General features: G+C 37.7%; 2 protein-coding genes across 3 annotated transcripts in view; both read left to right on the top strand.

Moving 5' to 3' along the window:
* Nucleotides 1-26,192, top strand: part of LOC149222993 (squalene monooxygenase SE1-like) — a 187,587-nt gene that overhangs the window by 138,777 nt on the left and 22,618 nt on the right. The window lies entirely within an intron of this gene.
* Nucleotides 23,003-23,893, top strand: LOC149222994 (uncharacterized). The gene is made up of 2 exons (XM_089383214.1): nt 23,003-23,145; nt 23,268-23,893. Exons 1-2 carry the CDS (start codon nt 23,018-23,020, stop codon nt 23,488-23,490), a joined length of 351 nt encoding a protein of 116 aa, XP_089239340.1. The 5' UTR covers nt 23,003-23,017; the 3' UTR covers nt 23,491-23,893.

The raw sequence follows: 26,192 nt of genomic DNA, 5'->3' as shown, positions 1-26,192 counted from the left end.
CTTATTACAATTCTCCGTAGGGTGTGGAATCTGGGTACAAGAAAGATGATGAGAAGATAGAAGTAGAGTTAAAAAACTCTGTTGATTGATGATATCTGATGGTACAAGTGTCCTCTGGATTATCCTTGGGCATGGAGTCTTCATATAATCATTAGGTGCCACTCCAGTGGTCAACAGGTTCTTTGGTTTGAGTTCTTTGGGTTCTTCAGAAAAAAAATTATATTAAAAATTTAATTTTCAAGTAAATTTTTTTTATTGAAATTTAAAAATTAATAATATGATATTTATTATTAACAAATGTCAAAAACTTAAAATGTAAACCTAAACTCTTTACTAACCCACAACGATTGAATTTCATTTTTAGTTTTGGTTGAACTGTTCCGATTTACCCATTTCACGTGGCCGAGGTGTCTTTGGTTCACATGCATCTTTGGTAGAAAGACACAAGAAGGATCCAATTGATTGGGGGTGGCTTCATGGTGTTGATGCTCCTGAGTTGCAACAATTTTCCATACGGTTACTTGGATAGGTAGCTAGTTTGGAGTTTCTCATCTTATTCAAAATTTGAAAAATTCTCAATTAAATATAGGAAATTAATTTTTATTTTTAAATTTTAAATTTTCATTTTAGTTTTAGTTTCTAATCTTCAATTTTTAATTAATTTAATAGGCTTCCCCCAATATTTCAGGTAGCTAGTTCTTCATCTTGTGAGAAGAATTGGAGTACTTATGCCTTTATTCATTTAGTAAAGAGAAATAGGTTGGGTTCAAAGAAGGTAGAGAACTTAGTGTACATTCATAGCACACTTCGTCTCATATCTCGACAAGACCCGGCGTACAAGGAGGGTCCTTTCAAAAGATGGGACCAACACATAGATGATGATATGTGTGTGGAAGAGGAGATACAACCAAATGGCCTTATTGAGCTACCTCCAATTGCTATGGATGAGCAAGAGCCTCAAGATGAGAGTGATTCCTACTTGGAGAGCATGCTAGCCGAAGATCTAAGTGATGTTGGTGACATCGATGTTGATGACATGGCTTGAGGAAGCCATTTTTCATTAGGCTTTAGCTATTTTTATTTTAGCATTTTAAAATTTCCTAGTTCATGTTTGGAGATACCTCAAGGAAAATTTTGAATGTAGTATGAAAATGGACATATATCATGATTCATGATTCTTATTAATATGTAAACACTGAACAATTTTTTGGTGATAAATTTTGAAATTTTAATGTGAATGTTGAATATTCAATGAAGTGCATATTTAAATGATTAAAGTTTTTTTGTTTAAAGTTGAAAAATGTACAAATTCAAATTTCATATATATTATTAATTATAATTTATAAATCTATAATTTATAAAATTTAATATTATTATATTACCCTAAGAACTCACGCACCTTGTTTCAAAAAATGTCGTCCGTGTCCCCGAACCCACGTTTCTTGGCAACATAGTTTTTAACATTATTGTTAATTGTTTTAGGATGTTTGAGAGTGTTTCCAAACTCATTGGATTTCATACGGAGAAAGTAGAATTTTAGATCCCATTCAAAATTCAACAATGTTAATAGTTTTTCAAGATTTCATGATTGATAGGATTCCAAAGTTTCTACTGGATTCTACGATGTATGAGGGTATGGAACTGACATTTAATCAAAAGCACCAAGCCCTCTATGTACCTCAATGTTGGTGGCATTGACTATTGAACTCCTCCTTCATGACCCTAGTAAGAATGTACACTTCACTCAAGCACAATCATTGATTAGGCATGTTATGCTTTTTCTATCTTATTTTAAATGTTAAAGGGTGTTCTTGATGAGGAGTATCCCAATATAGGCAATGATTTTGGTGTTATTTGGCTAATTGTTCGAGCATGATTTTTTTGGACTCTAGAGGCCATTTAGAGCCTCTTTGTTGATCTATTTTGATTCAAAGATGGGTTGCACTCAGTGTTATTCTGGTTATATGCACCCTTTCTATATACATGAGGAAATTTGCATATTTGTGTCAATAATTTGGATTCATATGGATGCAAATGAATTATATGTTCTTTTCAAAATTTGAATATTTTATGTATTTTTTGGTTGACCAATATTTTGGTCCAATTTTGATAACATTATTGAAGATGATGTTGTGACCATTTTCCATCAAGCAAACAAGGGGAGATCCATTGTTTTCATTTCCATTATTCATCTCATGAGATACATTTATTTTTGTTTTGATATGATTTTGTATAATTTTGTTAGATCTTATGACTTGGGACAAATATCATATCTCAATGTTGATATATGATGTACTACATCTTATACATTAAGTCACCTGCCACGAGACACAGGACACGAAGGACTCGGGGATTCGAGTGTCAGACATGGACACATTTACCCCCTGGAATAGGACACGTTATATATTATTTTATCAATATATATTAAAAATTAGATATTTCTTACACAAATTCTCATTCTTGATACAAATTTGTTGATTCAAACAAAGATCTTCATCTAGATGTAAGTTTTACAAAGTAACATTATGCTTACAATACAATTGTGACATAAATGATAAATCATAATACATATTCATCAATGATCCAATAGGAGAAAGACAAGATACTATAGTTTTCTCATTAAGTCATCAAAATCAAAACGCGTACAATGTTACATAGGTAGTAGCTATGCCAATGGCAAATAGAAATAGAAAATACAAAACAACTACAAGCTTGAAGGTAGTAGGTAGCTCATGAGTCATAAATCCTCATAATCAAAATCAACATCACTGTACTTATCATCATGGTCACCACTGCTCTCCTCTGCTGCATCCTCCTCCTCAGTATCCAATGTAATCTTTGCATCTGTTGGTGTGGAGGATGACCCCTCTACAATATCACCATCATCAAAAGTGATAGGCTCTAACATTGGGTCATTAAGATCCATGTTGGCCAAAGTCGACTCAACACTGCTGTCCAAACCCATATCATCAAGAAAGACATCCCACTTCTTTGTCTTTCCCTTCAACCACTCATCCCTTTGTCTATAAATAAGACGAAGGTTGGTGTGCACATACACCATTGTCTTTGCCTTGGGCTTCTCAAACCTGCTCTTCTTGACACTATACAAATTCCCATATGTGCTTCAATTCCTCTCGCAACAAGAGGATGAAGTCACCTGAGAAAGGAGCTTCATGACTAATTACTGTAGAGGAGGGCTTGTTTCCCCATGAGTTGCCCACCAAGAATAGGGCTTTTTAGCCCCCCTGTCTCTAATCACATCATATCTTGCAAATCGACCAGTGCTAATGGAAAGCTCTGCAAAGGCATCCTCCACCTCATCAAGGGATGCTCTATCTTGAAAAATCTACCTCGATGCAAATTTCCTCCCCTGTGAAATTTCCCCATTCATGTGAGGAGGGAATCTGCAAGAAGGTCCACCATTTAACCACTCATGGCTGTAGTATTTTGGGTTCAATGAGTGAGCCAAACAATGCAAAGGTGTGCATTTCTTGTTCCATCTGTTGACAAGAATATCTTGTGTGGTGGTGAAGAAGGCCTCTGATGATGTTTCATACTCGGGGCACTCACTCTATAGAATAATGCTCTTCACAGACTCAATCATGGAATCCCATCCCTCATAAACCTCTCCGAGGATGGGTTGGTCTGTATATGCAAATTGAAGCTAAGAAATGATAGTGTCCATGATCTGAATAAGTAGATCTGCCCTCTCTCACCAAGCATCATCTAACACTATGTCCTTCACTCCTTTTGAGGCTGCTTGATCTGTCTTTCTCCAAAAAGACCAAAAATATGAAATAACCATCGCCCCAAGAGCAGTCTTGAACGCCCTCAACCTCTTCAACATGATGAATGAAGAGGAAAATTGTGTATCCACAATCTTCAACAATGATAGATTGGCGTACTCCTTGTAGATAGTGAGGGCATTTGTATGATTTTATACAAAGTTGTGGATATGGAGTGCATCCTCAATAATTATTGCAATCCAAAGCATATCAGAAGCAATAGATTTAAGTGCTAAATTCAAAGAATGGACAATGCAAGGTGTCCAAAATACTTGTGGATATTTAGCTTCCACAATCATGCCAACGACCTTGCAAATAGGTGCATTATTTGTAATGATTTGCACATAAGAATCAACACCTACATCTGCAATAACATTAATAAACAAGTCACCCATATATTGTGCATCCTTGTATTGTGCAAGTGCATCCGCTGATTTCAAGAAAACTAGACCATTCAAGGAAGACACCATGAAGTTGATGAGTGGGTGTCGTGCTAGATCTATCCATCCATCAGAAACAATGCTAACCCCAGATATTGGCCATGCTGATTTAATAGGCTCAAGCATTTTGTCCACCTCTTTCTTTTCCTTCGTCACCAATGTGGTTCTTAGCTTCTTTGACCTAGGAGGCACATACCTTGATGGAGCCCCTTGAGTTAGAGCTCGACATATCTCAATAAATAAAGTTGAGCGTGCAACATTAAAGGATATGAAGTTCTGATAGAAAAAAAATGCAATGGCAAGATCAAGCTCTTCCCATTTCTGTTTCTAAACAATCTTGTCCATTGGACCAAGTGCCACTGCCTTCCTTTTTGCTACTTGCCCCCCACCAGAACTCTCAAATGGAAATTTGTTGTTGCTTTTCCTCAATAATGGAAGGGGGTCTTCATTCTTTTTTTTTATAGATGTTGCAGCCACCTTTGCCATACCAAGGTTGGCCTATTTTTTCCACTTCCTTCCTCTTAGTTAAAGACACCTGTGTACATGTTGCAACTCCACAACTTGGTAAAGCCAACAAATGAGCTTTCACACGGAAATATGTGCTCATGAAATGATTTTTGCAATAGTTGCATTTCCAAGCAACATTTCCTCCTCCCTTCATCTTGTTGTTTGACCCTTGCTCTCTTGTGACATATTTCCACAAGGGATATTTGTTATCTTGAGGTTGTTGTCTTCCCTCAACATTTGAAGTTGTTGTTGCAGCCCCACTTGTAATATAGGGAACACTTGCAGACCCTGATGAAATTGGAAGAGGAGGGACATTCTCCAATGGGGACATTCTTCCCCTTCCTTGCCTCTTCCCTGCTACCCTTGATTGAGACATGAATGCTGTAAAAAAATAAAGAAAAAATGCACAATTCGTAAAACAAATGCACATGCAAACTGCTGTAATAAAAATGCAAAAAAATAGAGATAAAATGCACTTACCTGTTGCTTGAATCGCCTCCAAAATTCTCCCACGCCCTTTGCTCTTAGCACTCACACACCCACAATGACTTTGGTGAAGAAATGGATGGCCAAATCACACTTTTAAAGGCGCGCGGAGGGCATAAATGCATGACACATGCTCTGGAATCAGGACACGATCCAGAGGACACGTGTCCCACCGAATTGTGTCCAATTCGGGACACGTGGGGCCAGGGGAGCGAATCTGGTTTCTTCGCTTATACATCTTATATATCAATTTTATTTTCATATCTATGTGGCAATGTGTTTATTTTATGTTGATGTTGCTTCACAAGTTAAAAAATTGAAAAAATGATTATATTTGTATATTTTTAAGTTTCCTGATAATTTCTGATATTTTCCCCGATATTGTTGAGAATTTAAATTTTGGACCCTAGTGATAAATTTCCGATAACAATAAATGTAACATTGTATCTAACACATAATACCAAGACCAACCTTGTGTTGAAATCAACAAATGGGCAACTAAAGGAATGAACACAGAAAAATAATCCGCCCAAACCAATGATAGAGACAATGATATTTATATAGTAAAATCTTGAATAAGGAAACATCCATGGAGGAATAAAAAAGTTGAATCATTTCTCAAGGAGGAAAAACTGCATACAATACAATACTTTATTTTGCCTTGTGGCATTAAATTGACATATGGCCATTGATGACAAATGACGCTTTGTGATGTTTAAATAGATATCACAAATCAATGAGGTGAAAAGTCATCGATAATGTGTCATGAATACCAAGAATAAGAGGACTTTGAATCATTATGCTCAAGATAGAATGCTAACGTCAAATATGAAAGCACAAAAGCACACAAGGAAATTATCACACTTAGTTATTACTTTAGACTAAGTTGGTCTTAAGCAACTTCCTGATGTCTAATATCCCAACATGCCTGGAAGAAAGATTTACATAGTCATAGATGGAGAAGGAAGGAGGCATTATGCCTATACCTTTTTCATGACAACTTCCTTGGCACCAGACATAACCAAAGAGGTGAAAGGATGTCTTGTGTGCTTGTTACCTCCCAAAGTTTCACATGCTACAAAAGTCCTAATCACAAGTGTGAGACCCCAAGGAAAACTTAGGTATGGTACTTATTGTCACCTCAGTGGCCATGCCTTTTTTTACCTTAGACTAGGGTTGGACCTAAGTTAACGGGGGCTTCCCTAAGGTTAACTAAGTTGAATTCATGTAGTATGAAGGGGAGAAAAGGAGAGCTTAGCAACAATAACACGAAGAAAAGATAGAAATTGAGTTTGAGTTTTCGGGTGGTGGATGAAAAAGTGTCATATTTGCTTGGGTTGTGGGGTCATGCATGTCATTTTCAAGGGTGCTTAAAGAAATAATATGGGCTATAAACAGCCAAGGTTTTGTGCCTTATAAAAACCCTCATTTGGTAGCTAAATCTGTAAGTTTGTATGTGGATAGGGTCTATCTAAATCCACTACACAAGGAAACAACTTATGATGGAGCAAAAATGTTTCTCTTATTGAAGGGAAAATGTGTTTTGTGGAGTGAATGCATCATCCTGCCATTTTCGCTGTAAACTTTTGTCTGGGATAATTTAGACTGTGAAATTTTGAGGAGATAGAGGCAATATCTTCATGGACATGTGGTAAAAATTTCAGGCATTGGTTTGCTATGCTTTTAGAGATATGCTTTGCAGGAGGCAGGATTTCAAAATGCTTATTAAATTTGGTTCAAATAGGTGACTTTGGAATTTTATCTATAACTTATTTTTTGAGGTGTTTCAGACTACGAAATCTTAAGGAGATAGAGGTGAGATATCTAGGTACATGTGGTAAACATTTCAAACCTTGGTTCGCTATAATGATGGAGATATGCCCTATGAAAGTTAAGGTTTTTGAGTAGTCCTGAAATTAACTTCAAACAGGTTAGTTTGGCATTTTCGCTATAACTTATTTTATGAGATGTTTTAGATTTTGAAATTTTTAGAGACATGTGGAGACATACAGTGCCTTAGGTAAAAATTTCAAAGTTTAATTCGCTACAATCTGGAGATATTCCTTGTGGAAGTTAGGGTTTCTGAATGGTCTTGAAATCAATTTCAAATAGGTCAGCTTGACATTTTCACTGTAACTTCTTTTTTTGGACTTTTAGACTGAAATTTTTAGAGATATGTGGAGACATACAAAAGTGCCTCAAGTAAAAATTTCATAATCAGATTTGCAAAATTGGATATGTGGCATGTTGTACAAGTTTGTTCTTGGGAAGAGGACAAAAACAAGAGGTTTTGGGAGAAGCAGGCTTGGTGATGGTAGAAGCAACAAACAAACTTGGTGAAGGCAGTGGTGAGAAGATCTAGTAGTGAGCAGAGCTTTTGAGACACACTCTTTGATTTTTTTGAAAGGTTTCTAGGATTTTTTTTAACATATTATAAAGGAACAAGATTTCAAGATAAATTCAACAATTTATATCATGGCACAAGTAGAGACCCTACTACACAAATTCAAAATGCAAAAAATATAGATTTTTTTCAATCAATCATAGGGAACCATCCTCAATCAAGACATCATATCCAAGAGCATTTCGCACGACAAAGGATCACATTTAGGTCATATAGAGACCGAAGGACTAATGTTCACTCCCAAAGAGGAGAGTGTGATGAGTGAATGATGATGATAAAATGAAATACAACCTCCTCTATTTATATGAATTCTAACATGCCTTATTTCCATAATTTTACAAGCAAATCTCCAAGACAAGTTTTTTAAGTGTTCAACAAGTCTAAGGTCACAAGCTGACCTTAGGATAGCTAAAAAACATAACATAAATGACAAAAATAGCCCACACATGTGAGAAATAAGGATCTCCACCATGACATCTACCTCCATAAGTGCTCAAGGAGCATCAAACAAGGGACAAAATGGATCATGAGTGCTCCTCACTCCAAGAAATGCTCAAAGTGCATGTGTATATCTCCATAAATTGCCTCCTAAACCATGACACCATCTATTATATGTCCTACATCACCCTTCAAGGGTTAAGAGGACTGTCGTGGCATCATACTAGGTGTGAGTGTTGGGGTCCAAGAGTGATATGTAAGCCCTCCCAAGCCATTTCAACGATGACCAACCATCATATGGGACCTAAAACTAGCAATGCCCATCAAATAGTGTCAAGGCCAACCCAATGGCATCTTGGGTCCATCTGGGCACATCATCAAGTAGTCCAATGCCTAAGCCCATTGGATTTGCGTTTTAGCATCTAGAGGTACATAATGGGGTCAAGTACCATTTGGAATCATCTCACATCCCAATGTCATATTTGGAGGGGCAACTCTGCATCATGAAGGTTAGAACTGTTCTCGGAATAGGGCACAACGAACCATGGAGTGGTGCTAAAGAGGTCTAGCCCATACCTCAAGGGATTTTAGCTTCTGTGATAACACCACCTAACATAAACCTCTCAAGGTCAAGTGATATCAACCATCATTAGGGAGAAAACCCATTAAAGCATCATAGTGGACCATATCTAATGTTAAGGCCACAAGAATATTTCACACAAAACTCACCTTCAAATTTCCAACTATATTAGGACCTGTAAACAAGTTGCCTCACTTATGTTAGAGATGATTGGTCAACAACCCTATTAGGTGTTTCCATCACCTAAGGGGAATGACATTTCCCATGTAACTCCATCAATCAATAGGTGTGTGTGATAATGGTGGTAATAGAGTGGGAAAGAATTCAAGACAGGTGCCATAACCATGAAACCAGCTAATGGGGGTTCAACATCTTGAGTGTATAGATGTAAGGATGGAGCAATAGTGGAGGTAACTCAGCATGAGTTACCCTTTTCCTTGGCTTGCTTTTTCCACCCCTCTAGTGCTCCTTTTACATCATTTAACTTTATTTGGTGAATAGCATAATATCCCAAGCTTTCTTTTATATTTTCCAGTGCCCCTTTAAGATGCAGCGATTTCTCGCTCATCAGGGTTGGGACTTTCAAGAGTTCCTTTCTTTAGATAAAGCATTAAATGCTTGAGGAACAACTTGATGGCTAATGAGGGGGGCAGTTCTCATGCTAGGTTTTTTCCCATGTGCTAAATATAGTCCCAACGATAATTTGCATTTTACTTTTTATTCCATGTGGCTTTACATGCTTTTATCTTTCTTACAACTACATCAACCTACGTGGACAAGTTTCTGGGCCTTGACTCAAGGATGTGGATAAAGGGTCCCGATCCCGATGACGAGTGACTACCAACCCAAATAATGGAGGTGCATAACTGAGAGGAATGGAAAGTGGTAAGAATGGATTATCTTGGACACACATGCCCCTCCTAAATCATAAGGTCTTAAAGGAGGTCCCACTGGACTAGAGTCAAAGACTAACCTGCCACGTGAAGTGTGGGAACAAGAATACAATCAAGATTGGTCCATCATCCAGTTTTCCTCGTAATCCATATTAATAAACCCATAACATTAAATGCATGCAAATGATTGCAAGAATAATTAGAATACCTGTCAATAGATGATACACCTTCCTTCAAGAAGCAATACTGAATGGGAGCAAGATGTGATTGGAGCGATAGGTGGAGAATTTTGGCATAGTGTTATGTGTTTATATTCATGGGGTTGCTGGCTAGCTGGCTATCAATTGAGGAGAAAAAATTTCTCCTATGGGTTACCCACTTTTGGTGGGTAATAGTCATGTTTAGGGCATTTTTTCCCAATGTTTTCAAATGAACAGGTTCAATGAATTTGTCATCCGTGGAGAAATTAGTATGGAATTTATCACCAATTAGTATCCTTCCCATTTGCATCACTCCTAGAACCATGGAATTGCATGATAAGTCATAAGGTTCACTGACAGGGTATTTTGTTGATTTGCGGTAGCATTAGATGTGCTCTAGCCACGAAAATTGGTGGAGAGGCTAAAGCACATGAGATCTCCAATACCCAGAAATGGTTTGGGCAGAATCTAACCAGTTTGGGAGATATTAAAATAATCAATATTTTTAATGGAGTCCCTAAGTCTAAACTTAGGGAAAATAAAATATTAATGTGAATTAATATAAAACTAAGTTAGAATGGTCCAAAAGTCATGGATCAAGCTAGATCTAATCTTAGCTGTTGTTTAGGGACTTAATCTTGGCCGTTGAATTGTCAACGAGAAAAGTATAAGAGGAGGCTTGAGGGTCACTTGGAGAACACACCGAGTTGATCAAGAGTTCGATTTTCTGGCGCAGGGCTTGCTGAGGAAATCGAAGGAGTAATCAGAGTTGCAACTGAGGGACAATGAATCCAGTAGCAGAGACGCAAAGATAGTACCTGGAGCATCAGCGCAGAAGCCGGGAGAGGGTTGACGTAGAGCCAGCTAAAGGCCACGCAGAAGCATCTAGAGGCCACGCAGAGGCAGTCAGAGGCCACGCAGAGGCAGCGAGGAGCTGCGCAGAGCTCGAGAAGGGCTAGCGTGGGAGACGCAAAGGCTGACACAGAGGCCAGAGAGGCTGACGCTGGGCCAGAGAGGCTGACGCATGTTGGGAGATTTCGTGGGGTAGATTGGGGTTGATATCTATCTCCGACTGAGAGGTACTACTGCCGAGGGTATTCTTTGTTGGGTGAGCCATTTTTGGCATCTAGGTTGTATTCTGAAATTGCTTAATAATAAAACCCTCAGATAGTTGCACCGGTTTTCTCGCATTGGGTTTTTCCGGGGACATTAGTCCAAAAATAACGGTGTCACTTGTGTGTTTGTTTTTTTCCTTCAGTTGATGATCTGTATGTGTTGAGACTGTACTTGTATTTATTTTAAGTATTTACATGGTAAATAATTTGTTAATCAACAGAACAAGTAGGAAGAAATAAATTAGAAAGTACGGGAAGGATTTCTAATAGTTAGAATTAGAAATTCCAACATATTTTCTAAGGGTTCAAATATTATTCCTATTTATAGTATATAGGAGACTATTTTGGTTTGAAAATTCATACATATATAATGTAGTCGAATATTCAACAAAAAACCATATAATTTGCTAATAACTTTGATTATTTTTTTGGCGAATATTATCCATGTAGTCATATATATGTAAAAATAGGCGAGTTTTTAACTAAATGGGCGAATATTGTTTTCAGAAAATGTCAAAAAAATAGACAATTAGTGAAATTTTGGCCCTAAAATTTTCCCTGTTCACTAAACCTAAACCTTTAGATTCGGAATTTGACGAACTCAGAAAAAAAAATTGAAGTTCGTTGAGGTTCAATGAACCTCAAAATCAAACCGAATCAACTGGGACCACTGCCGAACCAAACCAAATCATATCGAACCCAATGTCGAACTTGAATTGGAAATTGAATTTAATGGAAAAAACATGGTTTCGCTGAAGTGAACTAGGGTTTGAATTTTTCCAAAAAAATGATCCCGTTAATGGCACAAATAGCTAGTCCAACATGATTGCTCCACGACATTTCTCCATCGTGATTCCCTCCATAGCTCCGCTTACCTCACTCTGAACTTTGTAACCCTCGAACCTATACCCTTGTGCACTATATCTCATGAGTCGTTGCACTCAGGACTTAGCATTGTGATAAATCCCTACGCGTGACACATGCATGTTAATGATAGCTAATTACTCTCACATGCAGAGTTGTCTAAATTTAGAGTGTCAGTTAACTGAGTCATGCTAAGTGAGTTCGAATCCAGACTTATTTTGGGTAAAGTCGGATTTAGAGTGTGTGTGCATGTTGAAGTTATTTTGAGTAACTCGCTAGTCGAAAAAGTATACATACTCCTCACGGGGTTCATTGTAATCGTCAAGTTTGTGTGATCAATAGAAGAGTTGCAACTCGTGTTATTGTTTGTGTGTTGAATATTTTGCCCTTCCTCCTCTGCCTTTACAACAACTTAGTATCAGAGCCGAGGACATATTAGAAGATCCGAGGAGCCAGCAGAAGGAAGAAGACACGATTTTAAGGTAGAACCATCGCAGGTTGTGAAGTGTAAAAGGATGTTTTAAGTCCAACTTACCATTTTGCAGTTCAGTGCAACTCCCCTCTCTCAAAAGGTGCGATGATTTTTTAATTCATCGCAACACCCCTCTCTCGAAAGGTGCATTAATCAAGGCTTATTTAAAAAGGCCATGCATCCAAAGGATTTTTGGTTCCAAGGTTTTGTTAATTCACATAGGTTTGAATTTTTTATTATTAAAAGGTCACATGGGCTCCTTTTTTGAGAGGTACTATAAAGTTGTATAAAAGGCCAAGGGAGTTTATAAAGGCTTTCAAAAAGTTTTTTTTATAGACTACTTTTTTTATAGAAAAAAGGGGGGTTTATTAAAGTTTTTTCGAAAGGGGTGTTTGAAAAGGGCTTTGTTAAAGAATTTCAAAAGTTTTTTTTTTATTTAAAAAAAGGGAGTCCTTATTATTATTTGAAGAGAAGTGTTTTAAGCTATGTTGCATGGTTTTGCAAACCTGAGGGTGGGGTTCTTGAACCTGTCCCGGGTTCTCGTCCCCTAGTATCGGGTAAGGGTTATTCTAAAACACACCCAAAAGAACCGGGTTCTCCAAGTGAGCACTGAGTTCTTCACAACCAAAATTTGGGTTCTTTTGTTTAATTGGGTGCGCCAAACCCCTACAATAGGTGCGTGAAACCCCAAAATCGGGAACATTAGGGTCAATTTTTTTACTGATTTTGTTATAATTTTTTTCAAGCTCGGCCTTTTTACTTTTCTTTCTGCAGTTTCGACCTAGAGATGGCCACTATAGATTCATTGTGTAGGCCAAATGTCATTATTATTGTAGCTATGTTAAGGTCATTACTATTGTAGCTATGTAGTTGGAGAGCACGCTGATTGAAGATCTCTGTGATGTTGATGACATGGCTTGAGGAAGCCATTGTTCACTATTTTGAAATTTCCTAGTTCATGTTTGGAGATGCCTTAAGGCAAATTTTGAATGTAGTATGACAATTGACATATAACATGATTCTTATTAATATGTAAACTCCAATTTGCACTTGACATCAAACTAGAATTTTTGAAATTTCAAAGTGAATGTTGAATGTTCAATGATGTGCATGTTTAAATCTTTAAAATTTAAATCATGAATATTTTATTTTTCTAGTTTAAAGCTGGAAAATATACAAATTCATATATATTATAATATATCTATATCTATATCTATATATATATATATATATATATATATACCCTTGACGAATCTGCATACCCTATTTCAAAAAGTGACGTACCTGTCCTTGCCCTCATCCCCGAACCCACGTTTCCTGGCAACGTAGGTTTTAAGAGATGGCTTCATCACGTTTCCAGCCACAATTTCCACCATTTACAGGGAAGAACTATGATGTGTGGGCCATTAAGATGGAGACAACATTAAAGGTTCATGATGTTTGGGATTATGTCAAGTTTGGATTTCTAGAACCTAAGGATGAAAAAGAACACACTCTCACTAATGCAGAGAGGGAGTAGTGAAGGAAAGATAAAAAGAAGAATGCACAAGCGTTGCAACTTATCCAACGAGGATTGGACCTAGCAGTGTTCCTGAAGATTATGACCACGTCTTCAACAAAGACATCGTGGGAGACTTTGGAGATGAGCTATAAAGGTATGGTCAAAGTCAATATTGTTAAGTTATAGAATACTAGGAGAGATTCTGCAGTTGAAGGAAACAGAGGATATCGATTCATTCATGAATCGGGTTTTGATTATTGTAAACTAGTTAAGGATTTATGGTGATGACTAAGAAGATCAAATAGTCATTGAGAAGGTCCTCAGATCATTGCCTACCAAGTTTGAGGTTGTAGTAGCAACCATTGAAGAAGCCAAGGATTCGACAATGCTGATAGTTGATGAATTGATGGGATCACTTCCATCCCATGAGGCAAGGATAGAAAAGAATAAGGATTCCACCTTAGAGACCATTTTGAAAGTTCAGGTTTCTATTTCAAGAGACAAAGGTCAAGGAAGAGGTAGATCGAGAGGCGGAGGACGAGGCAGAAGATTCGGTGGTAAGAGAGATGGCAGAGAAGAGCAAGAACAAAAAAGTGGAAGCAACAAGAGAAGCTTCGACAACAATCAAAGAGTTGACAAATCAAAGGTGATATGTTATTGTTGCAATATATTTGGTCACTATTCTCGTGATTGCAGAAAGAGGATAACTGATCAAGGAAATCAAAGAGCTAATGTAACTACCAAAAATACTGACTCCATGTTCCTAGCTTGCTATCCCATGCGTGAATCTTCTAATAATGTTTGACTATTAAACAGTGGTTGCAGTAACCACATGACAAACAACAAGAACCTAGTTGCAAACCTGGATCAATCTGTGAAGACAGAGGTAAAATTGGACATTGACAAGATTGTGGATGTAGATGGCAAAGGAGTGGTCAACATTTTGACCAAGCAGAATGAGCCAAAGACAATTTCAGAGGTATATTATGCCCCTGATGTCAAACATAATCTGATAAGTGTTGGTCAATTGATGCAGAAGGGATACTAAGTTATTTTTGAGGGACAAGAGTGTGTTATATATGAAAAACCTCCAAGCAAACATTTGATAGCCCAGATGCAGATGACAGGGAACAAACTTTTTCCTCTAGTCATGAATTATAGAGATCAAGTCAGTTTTTTTACAGTTGCATGTTATAATGGTTACTGGTTATGGCACTTTCAGTTTGGACATTTACATTTCTTTGGTTTAGGATTGTTGCAGCAAAAATAGATGGTTAGAGGATTGCCTCCCATCAAAGAACCTTCTAGTACTTGTGAGTGTTGCATCTTGGGAAAGCAACACTGTGAGAGTTTTCCGAAAGGAGTTGCCTATAGAGCAAATCAGCCACTAGAGTTTGTTCATATAGACTTGTGTGGACCTATGAGGACACAGCCAATTGGTGGAAGTTGTTACTTCCTCACTTTCATTAATGATTTTAGCAGAAAGACATGGGTTTAGGTGGAAGTTGTTACTTCTTCACTTTCATTAATGATTTTAGCAGAAAGACATGGGTTTACTTCCTAAAGCAAAAGTCAGAAACTTTTGCAAAGTTCAAAGAATTCAAAGCCTTAGCAGAGAACCAAATCGATCGTCAAATCAAGGTGTTGAGATCATATCGTGGTGGGGAATATGATTTGAAGGCATTCCATGCCTACTGCAAAAAACATGGAATTAGAAGGCAACTTACAACTAGATACACACCACAATAGAACGGTGTAGCAGAGAGAAATAATAGAACAATTATGAACATGGCAAGGAGCATGTTGAAAGGAAGAAACTTCTCTAATGTGTATTGGGCAGAAGCAGTTGCATGTGCTATTTATGTGATAAACGGATCTCCTACAAAGAGTGTGATGAACAGAGTGCCATAAGAAGCATGGTCAGGGATTCCTTGCAATGTATCTCATCTTAGAGTGTTTGGATGTGTAGCCTATGCACATGTGCCTAAAGAGCTAAGAGGCAAGTTGGATGATAAAATTGAAAAATGCATATTTACTGGTTATAGTGAGCAATCAAAATATTATAAATTGTATAACCCTATCACCTAGAAGACCATAATAAAAAAAGATGTTGTGTTCAAAGAACAAGAGTCATGGAATGGTAGTGTAGATAAAACAATGGATGTAAGAGTACCACTCATGGAAGAAGATGATGTAGGAGAAAAAGAGCAGCAAGAATTACAAGAGAAGACACCAATCAAAGTCACCCTAGCAAGGACTCCAAGATATTCTGAACAAGATGGATCTTCAAGCAGATCAATAGATTGAAACTCTCCCAACAATCAATCAGGTGATAAATCAAGAAATGGTAAGAGAAAAATGAGAAGTCTGCAAGATATTTATGATTATTTGGATGTTAGTTCAAATTTTGCGTTACTTTCATTTCAACCTTCATCTTTTGAAGAAGCTATCAAAGATGAAAATTGTGTACAAACTATGGATGAAGAAATGGAAGCTATTGAAAAGAATGATACTTGGGATTTGGTTGATTTGCCAAAAGACAAAATTTCATTGATGTGAAATGGGTGTACAAGACAAAGTTGAATGAGAAACGAGAAATTGACAGATTTAAAGCAATGCTTGTAGAAAAAGGGTTCTCGCGGCAACTAGGAATAGACTTTGGAGAAACATTTGCTCTAGTAGCGAAATTGGATACTGTAAGAGCAGTCTTAGCAACAGTGGCTCAGAACAAGTGGAATGTGTATCAGATGGATGTGAAATCAACATTCTTGAATGGAATTCTTGAAGAAAAAATGTATGTGCAGCAACCTACAGGTTATGAAGTTGAAGGTCAAGAAGATAAAGTTTACAGATTGAAGAAAGTGCTCTATGGACTCAAGGAAGCGCCAAGAGCCTGGTATAGCAAAATTGACAGTTACATGATCAAGAATGGATTCTGTAGAAGCAACCTTCAACCCATTGAAGAATTTAGGGCATGAAGTTAATGAGATTCTTCTTAGCATGATAACTATTTGTGAGGTATTTAACATTCAACTTAGTAGCATATTCTTTAATATTAGTGTGTCTTCTTTAAGTCATCAAATAGCTACCATAATAAAGAGACAAGAACACAAAATCTTGGATTTTAGTCCAGGGCCAAAACCTCTCCCTCTTGGAGAGGAAAACTTGCACAAAATTCTTCTTATAGAGATTCCTATTGACGAATACCAAGACCATGACCCTTGACATACTATGCCACTCCAAGACCAAGACACCAATCCTCTTCTTCGTTGTTGTTGAGATCGTCATCATCACTACTGCTTCATCGAGGTCATCATCACTACATTTTCATTGAGATATTCATTATCACAACGAGATCATCACTGCTCCTCCATTGCCACATACTTATTGAGATCTTCACTGGTTCTTTATTGAGATCATCTCTACGTTCTGTAACTATGTTTTCATTGAGATCACGACTTCATTCAAATTGTGCCAATGTGTGTTATTGCGAGATCTGTTTATCACAATTACATCGAGATGGGATCACTAAGATTCATTGTGACTGTGCTCAATTATGACTATGTTCAGAATGTCGAGACAGAGTATGTCTATGTTTGATCACCGAAATCTTCTCATTACAGCTATCCTGAGACTTTGACTGAGATTTCATGTAAACTTTCTTTACAAGTGTGCTGGCACTATATCTCTCCATCACATGTATGTTGAGACTATATTACATAGTGACTGCGCGTTGTATGATTGCGTTGAAGACTGTGATCATCAAGAGGCCGAGATAGAGATTGTCCTCCTCTTCGCAAGTACACTGAGACTGTATTGCTTCTTCTGTGATTACCCACAAAGGTGCAGAGGCAACCAAGTTGCTTGTACCTTATCCGCTATCCTCAAACACTGTAATCTCATCCAAAAATCTCAGACAAGTTCAAGTTCTGCACCTATGATTTGCAGATACCCTAGCTGGGTATTTATAGTTGTTATGTCTTTGTATTTGGCCGACATGAACCAGCGAAGGGATGTGTCATCTTATGTGAGCCGACATGACTTACATTTAATTCATTTGGTGGCCAATGTGAAGAGGATTGTGCTTGTCATTACTGGAGGGTTGTTAGACACCATTTTATAGACTTGTATACATTACATATATGCTCAAGAAGAGCTCTTTACATAGGTCTTTAACTCTTTAACTTTTCTAGACCTATGGAATGAGCAACCAAATCATTCTTATAATTTACAAAAATAATCTCTTTTTCTTGACAAGTACAAAGATAAAAATTACATTTGTAAATATTGAACCTAGTTACACTTTCTTCAACACTCCCTTTTAACTGGGGAGGTATTTATAATGGTACTTGGTCATTCTCAATATGAATAATTTCTCATAAGAAGAATCGGATTGGTAACCTCTGTTATAGCATCATAGTAACCAACATTGTTTCCACAACAAGGCCTTGACTGACAACTCTATCTCTTATTAGATCAGAGCACAATGTTGGCGAGACCAATGACTATAGACACCTTCATCATTGTCTCTCAGGGTACATCCCCACCCGGGTGTTCACTGAGTATGCCCTTCTAGGACTATTCTTATCTTCCTCAAAGAATATCAGTCCTCTTGCCTACTCTTGTCTTGGATGCCCTACACATCATCAAAGAGCATCGGATGCCAGATGATTACCCAATCCTCCATTCTCTCTTCCAATGTGTAGACAAGAATGTTGTGTCTATCTCTCTCTCTCAACTGTGGAAGATATGCCCAAGTTTCCTCTGATCAGAAACTTGCCCAAGCTCCCTTTTAATCAGGAACTTGTCAGAGCTCCCTCTTAGCTAGGGATTCTTCCATACATCAGCAACTTCTTCTTTGTGGGTCCTTAAGTTGCTTGATCAACTTCTCTTCTTGATGTCATAAAATTCAATTGAGCTTCTTCCTTGTAGGGAAACATTCATCGATCACTTTCCTTCTTGATTTGTCATGTCATTTCTCTCTTCATGGAAAGCGACCTTCTTGGTACATATTTGGAACCTTCTTCATATGGCTACTTCTTTTCTCTTCATGCTTCTTTTAGGAGTTTCCATCCATTGCATGAATGTTGGTTGTACTTGTACTTACAACTTTTGTTTCGGTAGCCCTGCATGAACTCTTCCAGATATTATTCAAGAAATCAAAGCATAACATTAAATCAAATTGTACCTTTCGAGATGACTCTTCATCATGACATCTTTCTGTAGGTATCAACATCTTGCATACATGTTGACACATTTCCCAAAGATATACATTGTCAAGGGTCTCTATCTTTTCCAGACTTCCATCAGAGTCTTCTTATCTTTCAGGGAGATTTCCTAGTCAACTCTTCTTGGTCTTTTGGATGTTGATTGCCTTCATCATGGTTGCATAGCTCACGATCTCTTCCTTCCTCACACATTTCATTCTCAGGGGTTTCTAATCAGAGTTTTGTAATCATAGTTAATCACCTCATACTTTATATGAGGACATATTATGTTGATTTCATCTATTGTGACTTATGCCTTTCTGCATCCTTTCAGAGGAGGAGATCCTTTTTCCCTGATCATGCTTCTCAAGATAGAAGTATTGATCCATGTTACCTGCAACCATACGACATGACATTATACAATTTAAACATAAGCATACATACCTCATTTTACCATTAAGTCATCTAGGCTTCTTCTAGTAGCTTCCTTGATTGAAGTGTCTTCAACCCCTTGATCTGCTTCTTTTCTTATGTCATCATAACATCATCCATGAATTCCATAAGTTGAAGTTCTTGATGAGACACTTACTTCCTCTCTAGGTTAGTGAATCCTCCGATAAGGATTCCATCATAGAATCTTGAGGATCTTGCATATCCCCATCTGGCATATGTTTCCTTTTTTACTTGACGTATGATGAGACATGTCCTAGATGACTTCTTCCTTTCGTTCAATGTCCAATGAGGTTTTCAAGAGTTATATCCTTCATGTTTGAATGTCATGGATTTTATTCTTCATGATCCCCATGGTGATGCCACGAGCTTTTGCTTCTAATGCTCTCATGATGCCATGATGCATCTTAATATCATGGTCATATCTAAGCTTTAGAAGCTTTTGATAGGAACCTTTTTTTTTGTGAGGCCATCTAATCATAGTGGAGATCTATTGCTCCCTCTTTCCTTGGCCCTTTTCTTTAGCTTCCTCCATCTTTCTGGCAATATGAACTTCTTTTCACAATCTTTCCATAACACTGTTTTGTCTTGCTTATCAATTAGAACAATGATGATTGTCTTCTTATCATCTTTCCCAGATCTCTCAATTGAGATCTCATGAAGATATTCCTTCATTCTTTGATACCTTCAACCAGGTCTAAGTGATATGACCTTCTTCACTGCATTTCATATATCTCTTTTATGTCTCCTTTCTTGCTACGTAGGGATGAGAGGACCTTAAGAGTTCCTTCCCATGAATTCAAAGGAGACCTTTTTCTTGATATGTTCACTGACTTCTTTTATCTATGAGGATTATGACAATCCTCCTAATTTCATGCAAGGACTTTTGATGACCTATCCAACCCATAGATCTCCTTGCAATCATGAAGTCAATTAACCAAACTTGATTATAAAAATGAAAGATACTTACTTGACAAGTGAAGATGAACTCTTCTACTTGATCACTTTGATGCTTGTTGGAGAAGATGTATTGGAGTTTTCCTCTTGGATGATCTTCTCTTTGATGGAAAGCCTTTCTTCAATGGAAAAGGTTGCTCCTTTTTTATGAGGATGCTCTGCTACTTTCCTTCGATGATTTTCTTCTAGGGCAAGCAGTGTTGTTAAAATCGCGATAAAAACGCGATTTTTTGAAAAAATCGCGATTTTATCACTATCCCGCTTAAATCGCGATTTTTATCCCAAAAAATCACGGGCTTTTTTTTATAACGATTTTTTCCGAAAAAATCGCGATTTTTATTGAAAAAAGCGCCGAGGCGCGGGGCAGCGGGCTTTAAGTTATGAAAATCGATTTTTTATTAGTCATTTCTGACTTTCGCCGCGCGGAGGAGGAGGAGACGCCTTGTGGAGGAGAGATGAAGGGTTTGGGAGCGAATCCAAGTGGTTTTAGGAGAAATCCAAGACAAGATCACCAATTTGTCCATAAAAACGGTATGTAGATTAAATTTTTTTTGTTTTCCTTGTTATAAACTTTGTTTTTCATTGTTTTTGGTTGAGAAATTTCATATGGGCACCATTTGTTTTCAATGTTCATTGTTTTTAAAGATTTTTTTGTAATTTTTCATTGATTTGAGATGGGTAACTTGGTATGACTATGGGAACCAATTTTTTATTTTATTTTTCATTTTTTTTAAACATTGTTTATGTTTTTTGATTTTCATTGTTTTTTGGCATTTGCCATTTGGTTGGGTAACTTGGGATTTTGTAAATTTGTAACTTGTAATTTTGTAAATGCTAAATTGTAATTTGTAATCCTAAATTCCTATTTCCTAATCCTTATTTTTCCATAGGTTTGCAAATTCAAAATTCAAAAACAAACATGCCAAGGAAATTGGATCCTTTCTGGGAATATGGTGAACCTAAAGCTCCGAATGATAGACAAAACTTGAATTGCAAGTTGTGTGGAAAGGAGATATTCGGGGGGGTGTACATGTTGAAGTTCCACCTTGCACAAATCCCTGGACGTGATGTGGGGCCCTGTATAAATACAAATCCTGAAATTATCCAAAGAGCCATGAGAGCATTGGGAGAATTAGAGCACACTAGAGAGGCCAAAGAAGAACTCAAAAGGCAACTAAAAAGGTCAGCTGAAGGAAGTGGGCCAAGTGGCACTGGTTCTACTGCAGCGTCAGTCAATCCGGTAGCTGCATCATCATTTTTTGTTCCTCGAACCACACCTGGTTCACAACCAACTATCGGTTCAATGCTAAAAAGAACTGAAAAAGAACAAGCTGATAGGTTGATGGCAAAATTTCTCCTCTGGAGTGATATTCCTTTCAGCATTGTAAGGAATAATCCATTTTTCCAACCTACTGTTGATGCTATTGCCAGTGTTGGCCCGGGGTACAAAATCCCTTCTCTTCATGATTTCAGAGGCCGGATTCTTCAAGAGGAAAAGCGTGACTGCACCCAAAGATTGGAGGATTTTAGGGCATCATGGGCACAAACAGGATGCACTGTTATGTCAGATGGTTGGACTGACCAAAAAGGGAGAACCCTTATAAACTTCTTGGTTAGTTGTCCCAAGGGGACTATGTTTATCAAATCTATTGATGCAACTCATCAAATCAAAGATGCAAGAACTTTATGTGATTTGCTGGATGTGTTTATTTTGGAGGTGGGTGCAGAAAATGTTGTCCAAGTCATAACGAACAATGTTGCAAATTATGTTGCTGCTGGTAGAATGCTTATGGACAGGCATCCTACTTTATTTTGGACACCTTGTGCTGCCCATTGTATTGATTTGATGTTAGAGGACATAGGGAAAACTCCCTTTGTCAAAGAGATTGTTGACTCATCAAAAAGCATCACAAAATTTATTTACAATCACACATCTGTGCTTAGCTTGATGAGAAAATGCACCAACAACAAAGAGTTGGTGCGCCCCGCCATTACACGGTTTGCGACGAGTTTCATATCTCTTCAATCCCTCTTGAATTCTATGTGGGATTTGAAGAGAATGTTTCTTTCAGAGGAGTGGCGTGCTTCGTCAATGAGCCGCAAACCAGAAGGAGAGGTCGTGTGCAGACTAGTTTCATACCAGGAAGACTTCTGGGCGGGAGTGCAGGAGGTGTGCGCTGTTACTGAACCTTTGGTAAAGGTTCTTCGGTTGGTTGATGGTGAGAAGCCCGCAATGGGCTATTTGTATGAAGCCATGGATAGGGCCAAAGAAGCCATTCGGTCCTACTATGATGATAAGGGAGATGATGGGTTTCAGAGACAACTCCTTCTATGGGAAGTCATTGATGAGCGATGGAACAACACACTCTATCGTCCCATTCATGCTGCTGGGCTTTTCCTGAACCCTGCATTTTCTTATGCATGTGGGTTTGATTTTGATGCTGAGGTCGTGGATGGATTATTAACCTGTGTCCAGAAGATGGTGAGATCTCTAGAACAACGTATAGAGATCTCTAGACAAATTGAGACATATAAGATGTCAGGTGGCACATTTGGCTTTGAGATGGCTGTCACTGATAGGACGATTGAAATGCCAGGTATTTTTTAGTTTGTACATTGTAACTTTGTTTCAAATTTCATTGTCTCTTCAAATTCCACTTTTTTCTTATATTTATTTAAAATTTTATTTGTAATTTTGTTGTAGACGCATGGTGGAAGATGTATGGTGGCAGAGTACCCCTTTTGCAAAAGCTTGCCGTACGCATCCTCAGCCAAACATGCAGCTCCTCGGGATGTGAGCGCAATTGGAGTGTATTTGAAAAAATACACAACAAGAAGCGCAATAGGTTAACACTTAAACATTTAAAATATTTCAAATTTCCAAATAAATTTTTGAATTCATTAAAGTTTTAAACAATATTTTTTTATAATATTAATTATTAATTATTATTTCATGAACTTTGTACAGGTTGGAGTCCCATAGACTTAATGACATGGTCTATGTCTACTACAATCTTCGATTGTGGGTGAGACAACTAGAGAGGACACCTGATACGGAAGCCATCTCATTGGATGGGATTGACACCATTGCTGAATGGAGGGTTGAGACCGAGAGGCCTCTCATGGATCCCACTGATGATTGGTTAGTGCAGGATGAGGGGGAGGAGGAGGGGGAGGAGGAGCAGGAGTAGGAGCAGGTGGAGGAGGAGGAGCAGGAGGAGGAGGTGACACCGCCTACTCGGGCTACCACTACCACCAGTAGAGGACGTGGTCTCCGTCTACCTCAGCCTCCTGTAGCTGCTACTACTAGTTCTTCAGCTTCTAGAGCACGTCAGACTCCACTGCCATTTCCACCAGCACAAGCACCAGCTTCTACATCTAGAGGGAAAGAGAAAGTTGTGCCATTTTCTCGCAAGAGGGGCAGAGGAAATCAATAGGATTAGACTTTCATTTTATTGTATATGACATTATGACATGATGAGATACATTATCATATTTTTTGTTGATATTTTGAGGCTGAGTTGGGACTCAGGACTTACTATTCAGGACATGATTCAATGTTATGTGTGATTTTAGCGCTAGAAATGATATTAAACATCTTATATATTAGTTTTTTTATCATATTTATGTGTCAATGTATTTATTTTATGTTGTAGATGGTTTAGATCAGTGTTGATAATATCGGTATCGGGAAAATATCGACGAGGGTCCAGAAAATATCTTATCGGCAATATCGGCAAAATATCGGCAAATATCGGCAAGCATAAAAAATAATTTTTTCAAATTTTTAAATATAGCCGATATTTTCAAAATATCGCGATATTTTGCCGATATTTTCCGATATTTGCCGATATTTGCCGATGTTTGCCGATATTTTCAAAACAGAAAATATCGCGATATTTTCTCGGCGATATATCGTTTTGCCGAAAATATCGCGATATTTCCGAATATCGCCGATATATCGCCGATATTATCAACAGTGGTTTAGATATTAAAAAAATTGAAAAAAAATGAAAAAAAATGAATATTTTTGTGCCAAACGCTTTTTTCCGCTTTTTTCTGTTTTTTTCCCGCTTTTGCCGATTTTTTCCGCTTTATTCCCGGCGCCGATTTAATCCCGATCGCGCTTTTAACAACATTGAGGGCAAGGAAATGATCCTTGCTTTTATAACCTTGAAGATGATGACAATGGTTTTTCTTCTTCAATATGCTTTGCCTTCTTTTGTAGATCAAGATTGCTGCTAGGGTTTCAACTTTCTCCAAGCTGATGTGATCTTCATTTTGAAATCCTTCGAGCTATCTTGTTTTGTAGACATCTTGATGAGGGCCTTGGTGGCCTTTTGATAATGACTCTGGAGACACAAGTTCTTGTTGTAGATTGTCTCCTTGTTAGCATAGGCAAAAACCCTTGCTGATGTAGACTGCTGTCGTAGATTGCTAGGGTTTGATCAAGATCAAGGTTTGTTTCTTTAATGCAGATGTTGATGCCCTTCAGCTTTCTTTGATGTCCTACTAGAAACTTGATCCTTGAAATGTCTCTTTTCTGCCCTTCCTTTGACTGTAACCGTAGCTCTTATACCATGTTGAAGAATCTAGGGCATGGAGTTAATGAGATTATTCTTAGCATGATAACTATTTGTGAGGTATTTAGCATTTATCTTATTAGCATATTCTTTAATGTTATTGTGTCTTCTTTAATTCATCACATAGCTACCATAACAAAAGAGACAAGAACACAAAATGTTGGCTTTCTGCCAGGGCCAAAACCTCTCCCTCTTGGAGAGGAAAACCTGCACAAAATTCTTCTTATAGAGATTCCAATTGACGAATACCAAGACCACGACCCTTGACATACTATGCCACTCCAAGACCAAGACACCAATCCTCTTCTTCGTTGTTGTTGAGATCATTATCATCACTGTTGCTTTATTGAGGTCATCATCACTGCATTTTCACTAAGATATTCATTATGACAACGAGATCATTACTACACCTCCATTGTCGCATACTTACTGAGATCTTCACAATTTCTTTATTGAGATCATCTCTGCATTCTGTAACTATGTTTTCATTGAGATCATGACTTCGTTCGAACCGTGCCAATGTGTGTTACCATGAGATTTGTTTATCACAATTACACCGAGATGGGATCACTAAGATTCATTGTGATTGTGCTCAATTATGACTACATTCAAAATGTCGAGACAGAGTATGTGTCTGTTTGATCACTGAAATCTTCTCATTACAGCTATCCCGAGACTTTGACTAAGATGCCATGTAAACTTTCTTTACAAGTGTGTTGGGATTGTATCTCTCCATCACAGGTATGCCGAGACTATATTACACAGTGATTGCGTGTTATATGACTGCGTTGAATATTGTGATCATGAGGAGGCCGAGACAGACACTGTCTTCCTCTTCGCAAGTACGCTGACACTGTAATGCTGCTTTTTTGATTATCCACGAAGGTGCAAAGGCAACCGAGTTTCCTGTACCTTATCCATTGTCCTAAAACACTGTAACCTCATCCAAAAATCTCAAACAAGTTCGAGTTTTGCACCTGCGATTTGCGAATACCCTAGCGGGGTATTTATAGTTATGTTTCCATATTTGGCCGACATGAACCAACGAAGTGATGTGTCATCTTATGTGACCCGACATGACTTACATTTAATTCATTTGTTGGCTGACGTGAAGAGGATTGTGCTTGTCATTACTGGAGGGTTGTTAGACACCATTTTATAGACTTGTATACATTACATATATGCTCAAGAAGAGCTCTTTACACAGGTCTTTGACTCTTTGACTTTCCTAGACCTATGGAATGAGAAAGAAACTCATTCTTGTAATTTACAAAAATAATATTTATTTTTCTTGACAAGTGCAAAGATCA

The sequence above is a fragment of the Pinus tabuliformis genome, chromosome Q, assembly GCF_031772625.1.
Source record: "Pinus tabuliformis cultivar Carrire ecotype Pingquan chromosome Q, CPIR1, whole genome shotgun sequence".
Lineage (NCBI taxonomy): Eukaryota > Viridiplantae > Streptophyta > Pinopsida > Pinales > Pinaceae > Pinus > Pinus tabuliformis.
Note: the sequence above shows the minus strand (reverse complement) of the source record. Positions and strands in the feature narration are given on the sequence as shown.

Coding starts and splice junctions, on each gene's coding strand:
- LOC149222994 (XM_089383214.1), top strand. CDS start 23,018: ATGTATGGTGGCAGAGTACCCCTTTTGCAAAAGCTTGCCGTACGCATC. Junction 23,146..23,267: donor CACAACAAGAAGCGCAATAG/GTTAACACTTAA, acceptor AACTTTGTACAG/GTTGGAGTCCCATAGACTTA.